Below are 8703 nucleotides of genomic sequence, written 5' to 3'. Positions count from 1 at the left end.
TGTTAACAGCACATCTGAAATTTGTCCACATTAAGCTTACATCACCTTACATCTCAGTCCTCTAATGGATCCCTATGTGTTAAAAGAAAACAACCCACAAATGTCTCCCGTTGGGTGATTTCAACTGAAATATGCCTTCTGTATCTCAAGTATAATAATACTGGAATTAAATTGCACCCACAGCAATGTGTAGACCTGTTTCACGGTTCAAGTTGACGTTAATGTTGTCATAGATGACCTTCAGGCCGTCTGGTGTACGCAGTTCAAACTGACAAATGCATCAATCTCTCAGTCTTTAGTGTCGCGTGTTCACTCTTCAGTGTCCTGTGTTCAACACCCTGACCAGCTGATATCTCCTGTTGTATCTGACTTCTGAGTTGCAGAAGCATACAGAATACTGTAGCTTGTCTCGTCTCTGAGATATAGAAGAACACCTTCCAATGCCGAAAGAGAATAATTACCTTGTTTGACATACCATGGATTCTAAAGAGATGACATCACATGTATATTGAGATTGGTGTATGTTCCACCTAGTTCTTAAAAGAATTGCTTAAACATGTTTGGATCCTATCAAAATTCAAATTAGTTTACAAGTTCTCTTTCCTTAGCCCAAATGTATGTGGCCTACATGTAGAAAAATGTCTATTCAAGGACGTGTCCAAGGCTACCATAGCCTGCTGTTTCATGAGCCACTGGATGATATTAGCCTACTGAATCCACTCCTTGAAGAACATGTCAGAAGAGCATATTGTTTGTGAACATATCTGTGTATGGATAATTTGTTGAAACTGTTTGACCATACTGTCACAGCTTAAACAGGTAAGGGCATGGTCATTCACTCATCCAGCCACCAAAAATGAATGGCCTACTGAAATGGTAGTAGGCTATTGACCCCTCTAAACACAAAAAAAATATTGTTTACAACGACTTTTGGCTGTCAATGTAGCCTGTTCACGGTGAGTGTGTGGTGAGCCCGTATGCGAGTGCGGCTGTAAGGTTACACTAGTTGTAAACTGATCCCTCCTACTCTCAGGCTAGCAGAGCGAGTGAGCGAGGCAGGAAGGAAGGCTAGGCATTGAATGCTAACAAGGGGAGTTCATGTTGGAGCTGCTCTAGATGGTGGGTGGTTTAACATCAAGCTATGGAGAAATACCATTAACCTGGTATGTGCCAGCGCGATATTCACGTTGATCGTCATCATCATTACCATCATCCTCATCTGCACAGCCGTCTTAATCTTTTCCGTTGAGTGAAATGTATCGGGACTGCTCGGGATCCGAATTCTGACAATGGAGATTGAAAATATCGTGGCCAACACTGTGCTGCTGAAGGCAAGAGAAGGTAAGCCACATCAGGGAGAATTCAAGGGGGTGACGAAGAAGACCGAACCACAACAAAGACACGACTCTGCCATTCTTTGGCTGTCCACAATCTGCGCAGTAGTCTGCTGTTTATTTGCATTCAGATAATTTCCCAGTCAGGCAATCAGGGAAATATAGCGTGTCGTCCAGGCTCCTTTTTTTGTTTGCTGGGCATGCTGCAATCTCTACGAGTGAAGCCGTTAAACGGAGGATCAATACACTACTGTTTCAAGATATCAGTAGCTTTGGATCACGTAGCCTGTGGTGGGGTTTTACGCTCGCTGTTACGAAGTATTAAACAACGGAATACATTTTATGAGACATTATCTCTGAATTTACGTTCTGTGTTTGTTAAGTACAAGATTGTGTCATCTATACATTCGATTATTTCAGCAAGAGGATAACAGTATCCTACTACGCAGGTTTGATTTGTAGGGTGGCCTTGCCCATAGTGCTGTAGCCTACCATTTTTAAGCTTCAGCGAGGGTTATTGAAGGAAGGTGCCATAGGTTAGTAGCTGTATCATACATCATATTGATTCTCGTAGTAGCCTACAATTGTGTAATATTTGTGTCATGGAAATAATCATAAAAAATACTCAATAAGAATATGGTAGCTAATGAGTGAAGCGTTGGATGGGGCAAAGGGGAGGCTATAGGCTAGCCTACCTAATGCAGGCCTGGTATATTAAGTGCGGAGGGGGAAACTGCACACGGCGTACCCCCATCTCCGCAAGCTTTACCTGCCAATGAGGCGAATCTGCAGTTAGGCCTCGAGTTAGCAGACGCCAATATGACTATAGATAGGAAGGCGAACCGCCTCCCGATTTTGCCGTAGTGTCTGTAGAGAGATGGGCAGGCATGACCCTTTACCGTGGGCTGTTTATGCATGGAGACATGACGTCCATCGGTAATGGTGTTGTGGGATGGATCCCTTGATTCAAGGCTGGAAAGATGCAGTATTCAGATCACTAGGTTAACAGTAGACTACCGGACTCTCGTCTTTTTGCGAAAGCAATTGTTTCTATAGTTGTCAAATGCAACGGCTATTTTAAGAGCTGTTAAGTGGAAAGTGACAGCCCACTTATTCAATAGCATAGATAGGATCAAGGTGTTCTTCAGCTACTGTGTGTGTGACAGAGATAATTAGTTTTAGGCATAGCTTATCCTATACCCTACGTATTCTGCATCACATCCTGCTCCTAAACATGTAGCCCACTAAGCACAGTGAGGGGTCAGAATTGCGCAAAAGTTGCTAAGGAGTCTGGGGCCAACATGCCCCATCACGCACCCTGATTATCCCTGCATAGTAGAAGTTAATTGTCTGTAGCCATGAAGTTTACAGGTTTGACAGAAAGGCCTCTATGAGGTTTGACTGAATTATTTAGTGACCTTTGACCCCAAATCTGGACTTTTTTCAAACTATTTTTTATTCTAACTACTACATGGCCTCTAGCAGACATTCATTTTAAAGTATGCAGACTCATCTCAATAAACAACATCTGCATGTGCAGTATATGCCGCAAAATTGTAAGAGTGTAAAAGGTCCAATATATCACTTAGCTTTATTTCCGCTATATAAGTTGCACATTTGACATTGTACTGAGTGGTAGCCACAAAGCACACATTTACATTTTAGATGGAACATTTAAGACCAGAAAAGAAAATCTCTGGATCATGGGTGACTGGGTGTGCCTTGGCACTAATGACAGTGAAATAAACAGATTTTCTTTTTTTTTAGAGGGAAAGGAAGTGGCTGTGTGCCCTCCAGATGCTTTCAATTTGAAGATAAGATAGGGGATGTTTTCATTACACTACTCACTATAAATACCCATGAGTGGTCTTTGGTACAATGTCAATAGCAAGTTTTAAGAAAAATAGATGATGCAAACTGGATTAGGAGGAGGGGTTATCCTTACATGCCTCTGAGTGGCATGAAGTTGAATTAGACATCCATTTGAAGATGCTTCTAAACCACAAAGGTCATTGTCATACAGACTTCACTGTTGACTCACTAAAGTTAAGTCTTAACTCTATCTATTTGCTCATTTTCAAAACATTAGTAAAGTCCATGCACATTCAACCTCGAAAGGCTACAAATGTTGGTAGTTCTTTTGAATGCCAGTCCGATTTAACCACTTTGGGAGTCTCCTTCCCTTTGATCCACTGTCTGCAAAGAGCCCATGTCATTATAAAATCAGTGAGAGAAATAGAGGAGATAAACTCATGTAGAATTTGCATTTGGAGTCTATGTTGGTACCATTGTGTCCGAAGGTCTGATCACAACACCAATCTGATATAAAACCATAGGTCAGGGAAATGACATGCCATTAATAATTCATTTTAAATGGGCATACACATGTCACTCTTTCTTTTCAGTAGAATCTTCCACTGTTTGTGTTTGTTTTGCATCCCTTTTTTAATTTTGTCACAAAGTACAATCTCTACTTTAAGCTGTCAGTGTACTTTCTAGAAAATGCTAGATCATACAGAAAATAAGCTGGCACTAATCTGGTAACGCCCATTTTCACATCTCTCACATTTCAAATTTTGCTATCTTTCAGCATGTTTCATTCTTTCCTCCTCTGTTTTTACGAGCTATTCACACATATTTTTGCGTTTGCCGTTGACGTTCAGCGGTTTGACTTTATTAGCTCAATGCTGCTAGCCAGAAGAACCGTCATGGCTTTCATACATCAGGGTGTTCCCACATTTGTCGCCCATAAAAACACATTGCTTTGTGAGGACTTCCCTGATGTGGTTGTCATTAACTGTCCTCACGGCTCTGCGAATGGGCTGTGACTCCAGAATGAATTCCATGTGTTTCGTCCATGCAAGTCAGGAATACATTCTGTGTGCTGACATGACCAAATAGTTATTTGACACACTTCACAGTTGACACAGTTAACTTAGCACCGTGCCATAGTTTGTTGGACCCTCAGTCTTTGTAGCAAAAAAAAAACCTTGAGCTTCTAACTTCAACAACTGTGCTTTTATCCACTCAGAAACAGGGTCAATTAAAATGTACTGTTGTGAAAATTGTAGGATGTATCCTATCAAGTAGTATTTTTCATGTAGTAATTCTGCAATTATGAATAAATAGCCATGTGCATGTCCACACAGTTCTGTATTCCTTTACATCGTTTTAGAACATGGTGATCTACACTATTCTTCCTTATATTTGTATTTGATATTTAGGATTATTTTATTTTATTTGAATGTGTGTGTGTCCTACATCCTCTCCCTTGTGGTCTGTGGCAGCTGGTAATAATAACTGGCTGTAGTGTATTTACTTAGAGAATGCCTCCTCAAAGAACCTTTGACAGAGACACCTTTGATTTTTTTTTACACTGAATTGCGGTTTGTCTCTATTCTAAAAATCAATTTGATCCGACATACAGTATGCACAAAATATTCTATGGTTGGAAGGAAATTCAATGGCTGTACCTACCCTTTTGTAAAGGGGGGTCCAGCACAGAATCCACTTGTTGCTGTTGTCCTATTTGAACACCAACAGATCTGTCACAGTGATGTGAATGGTATGATGGGACAGTTCTCATCCAACAGCAGCTGTGTGTGCAGACGTGCACGTTTACCCATAGACTGGGAACTACAGTACATGTGTGCCTTCCTTTGTAGGAATCTAGGTGAGATCTGTCATGTTATGCACACACTCACTCAGGCCTGTTAGTGTCACCTGTGCTGTTTTTTCCACTAAATGCATTTGCACATTCATCTCAGTCACTGAAAGGAACCCCCCTGCTGCTGGGGCTGGACAATATGGCCATAAACTATGCTGTGGAGGAACGCCGATATACAATATGATACAAAACAATAAAATCCCAAGTCAAATAATGTTAACAGTTAATCCCACCATACTACATCTGAATATTTGTATTCAGATGTAGTATATATGTAAGAAATGATGCTCACAGCTCTGCAAATATTGCACATGAGCACCATTTTGCATTTGGAAAAGCATGCAAAAAACATTGTCAATATTGCGATATGCAAAAATCCTTAGGAATAATCACAATATGCTTTACAGCCATACCTGCTAGATGTTAACAGTGTATGTTTTACTCTGTTGTCTAATTAAAGTAGATTGCTAGCTTCATTTGTCTGTGGTCATTCTAAGAAAGAAGCAATATTTTATGATTTTTTGTTTTTCAAGAAGGACCCTAACACAGTGTTGTTGACTAATAATGGCTGTGTTTTGAATTAGCCTGACCTCAGCATAAAGCCAAAAATGTGTGAGGAAGCATTTTGTAAGAAAGCAAAATATTAAATGGAAGGCTCCTTTGGTTATTGAATTACATTGTACCAAAAATTCAGGTTAGTAAAAATGTACAGTGTATTATAAAGCCGAAAGGCATAACTCTGGAAGTGTTATGAATGTAGAAAGCTATGTTCTATGGTAATTGTTAGAATCTTGCATCAACAAAGGTCAAGCACGCTGTTCTTGATTTTGCTCTTAGCACACTGCAGAACATAGTTTACAACTTTTCCTTCTGGTTGAAGGGTGATGCTTGTTAAATGCTCACACAATTGTGCAGCAGTGTCATTATCAAACAAGAATGATCCTTAAAAAAGTTCTGTCTGTTTGGTTTTTCTAGTCTGAATTTGAAGGTCAACTGTTAGGTTTCAGGTTCTTGAAGGCCTCCTGCCATCTTGCCAATGGCAGGTACATAAACTGGCCTGCGTGTGGCATGGGCTTTCTCTAAAGTCAAACAGGTGTGTGCAGGGACACGATGTTCCCACAGAAATGCGGTGTTCTTCCTAGTACGCACATGTCTGAGAAGCGTTTTAATAACATTTTAATGAAAGGGGAGTTCAAGATGGCCTACTGGCACAGAACCATGTGCTCTCTTGCTCGCTCGCTCTCTCTCTCTCTCTCTCTCTCTCTCTCTCCTCTTCACTTCACTCACGTTTCCCTCCCTCCATTTCCCACTCAGTATTCCCCTGCATCCTTCTCCTGCTCCCGAGAGCTCCTTGAATTATAGGTCAACTTTGAAACTCTTCCTTGTTTAATTTAACAGACTGATGAAATAACATTAGAAATATGTCCTGGGACATGAAGCAAATGGTTTGCTCAGTTCCATGCATCTCTCAGTGTCCATGTGTGTGTGTGTGTGTCTCCGTGTGTCCATGTGTGTGTCCGTGTGTGTACCAGTGTGTGTGTGTGTGTGTGTTCAGATGGCCATACTGCCGAGGACAGTTGGGAAAGAGGGGATTGTGATGAAACATTTATGATGAATGAAGCAGCCCCAGTCCCTCTGTGTCTGTCTTGGCATGCACACACAGCCGGTGTTTCCCATCTCTGTGGGAAGAAAATATTTCGCCTGCTGCGCCATTCAAAGTCTTCTGGGTGTCCCATTTTTCCTCCTTTTTTTTTTTGCGGGCGCATCGCTTTTTCTTCCGTGGTGTTAGGGAGTGGGCTGGGCTGCGTGGGCACTGGGCGGCCGAGATGCCGGCAAGAGGAGGACACTGCCCTCAGACTAAACAAAGAGTCGGCGCCCCGCTTACGTCCAGGCCAGCAGGCCCGGCAGAGAGCCACGTGAGGCTAGCGGGCCCTTTGGGAGACTCGGGTCACTTTCGTCAGCGCTGACCGTGCTGACATTTCAGAGTGTCAGACATCAGTCCCCTTGCTGGAATTCTAGGAAACAAACACTGCATCCTTGCATTGTTCCTCAGGGTTCCACTTTTCCAGAGGTGTGTGTTGCATGTGCTTATGGTCAGTGTGACATACAGTCACGGAGGGCCGATCAAGCCCGCCATTAAGACTCACCAGAGGTGCGTTCAAATTCACAAACATAGGTGAATGTTTGCAAAGAGTTTTCTGTTAGCCTTGAGTTCCCGGCGAACCTTTGTGAAAACTCGCAAACAGTTTAAGGATGTAGTTCTCTGCAAACATACAGTGGAGCTGGACATGAGCTAGACAAAGTGTTACCGTTACTATAGAATGATTACACCAAATCGCAGCTGTTCAGACAAAAGATATTTGGCATGAACGTTCACCACTGTTTGCCGAATCTGAACACACCTCAGGTCTGCTGACACTCAAACTCTTGTTCAGTATAGTTTACAATCTCGGTGGAAGCTCTTATGTGTTTACACTGGGTTTGAAGGACCTCCCTTGTGAACTTCCTCTCCGGTCCGTCTGACACGGGACACAGGCCTGACTTGCATTAGCTGTGGGCAGAAGTATGGAGCCAGATGTCAGGTGTGTTGCCGTTGCTTGCCGCACCGATCCTGATGGAGGTCAGTCATGAGAGGACACTATTAGCTGCTGCTGATGTCTGGGAATTGTTTACTGGTTAACCATCATGCTCACCGACATGACCACATGTTGTGCCAAGTTCTCATTTATGCAGTTGTCTGTTCTCAGTTCGTCCAGCATGGGGCAAATAGTGCTGGTTCCTCTAATATGACGTGTGTCTAGATGTTGGAGAGTAATAGAGAAATAAATAGTCAGGCTAAATGTAGGTGTTCAGGAAAAGTACACTATAATTGTTAATATGTTATTTGCATTCCTGAATTTTATCTTTCCCGTGTCTACCTTATTCTTTTGTCCTTTCTATTTCAAAGTGAAGTAATCCTGGATTTGTTTTTCTTTTTACCCAGACTAGGTTTATATCTGCTTTCAAAACTCCCTGAGTTGTTTTATATTAACTTATTTTGTAGTCAAAATATTGTTTACTCTCGCTCTCCCTTCCCTTCCATCCCTTCCTCTCCTTTTTTGGATTTGCTGTGTCATGACACTGCTATGGCTTTCAAATAAATGCAGACATTTTGCCAGCAGCAGGTAGAGCCAGGCTATAGGAGTCCAAAGGAACGGAGAAAGAACACTGACTGAGCATGAATTCATATGTACACTATGTGCTGTCATAATTTCACTCTATGCACTCAAGATGCATGTGTTCTTGGTCACATGCAGAATGAACCTGCTTCTGTTTTATATGTTTGTACTGTATTGTCCCTGATGAAGGTCCGTTGACTGAAAGCGTGGCGTTCTTTTAATTTAAAGATTCTAGCATGGATTTAAATGTGCAGAAAATAATTGTTTGCTTACTCTATGCTCTCAGACCATTTCAATTCCTTTCACGCTCTGGTTGGTCATTTGTGCTGTTAAGAAAGAGGCATATGCGACTGCACCTCTGTTGCCATTCTGACGAGAGGTTTAGCAACTGACGGAAGGAAAGAACAGAGAGAGCCATACTGTCCTTGTCTGGCGTGGAGGTCTTTTTTTAACGGAGCTCTTATCAGGTGGGGTCCAGCCATGACGGGTGATGGGCTTGTCCACTGATAAGGGCAGACCGACACTGAAGACGGTGTGAACTCCC

The 8703-nt window shown here is 42.1% G+C and overlaps 1 protein-coding gene across 3 annotated transcripts in view; it reads left to right on the top strand.

Annotated features, from left to right (window-relative positions):
* The first annotated feature begins 804 nt into the window (after window positions 1-804).
* Window positions 805-8703, top strand: part of grk4 (G protein-coupled receptor kinase 4) — a 75969-nt gene continuing 68070 nt past the window's right edge. For 2 of the 3 annotated variants that reach the window (XR_006033629.1, XM_042101431.1), the window contains exon 1: window positions 974-1341. Coding sequence is in view for 2 of the 3 variants with exons in the window: in XM_042101431.1 (XP_041957365.1) it covers window positions 1290-1341 (52 nt within the window). In the remaining variant the exon portion in view is untranslated. Of the gene's footprint in view, window positions 1342-8703 lie in introns of all 3 variants that reach the window. The other variant, XM_042101444.1, reaches the window with a different exon arrangement.

This window comes from Alosa sapidissima, chromosome 1 (assembly GCF_018492685.1).
Source record: "Alosa sapidissima isolate fAloSap1 chromosome 1, fAloSap1.pri, whole genome shotgun sequence".
NCBI classification, from domain to species: domain Eukaryota; kingdom Metazoa; phylum Chordata; class Actinopteri; order Clupeiformes; family Clupeidae; genus Alosa; species Alosa sapidissima.
Note: the sequence above shows the minus strand (reverse complement) of the source record. Positions and strands in the feature narration are given on the sequence as shown.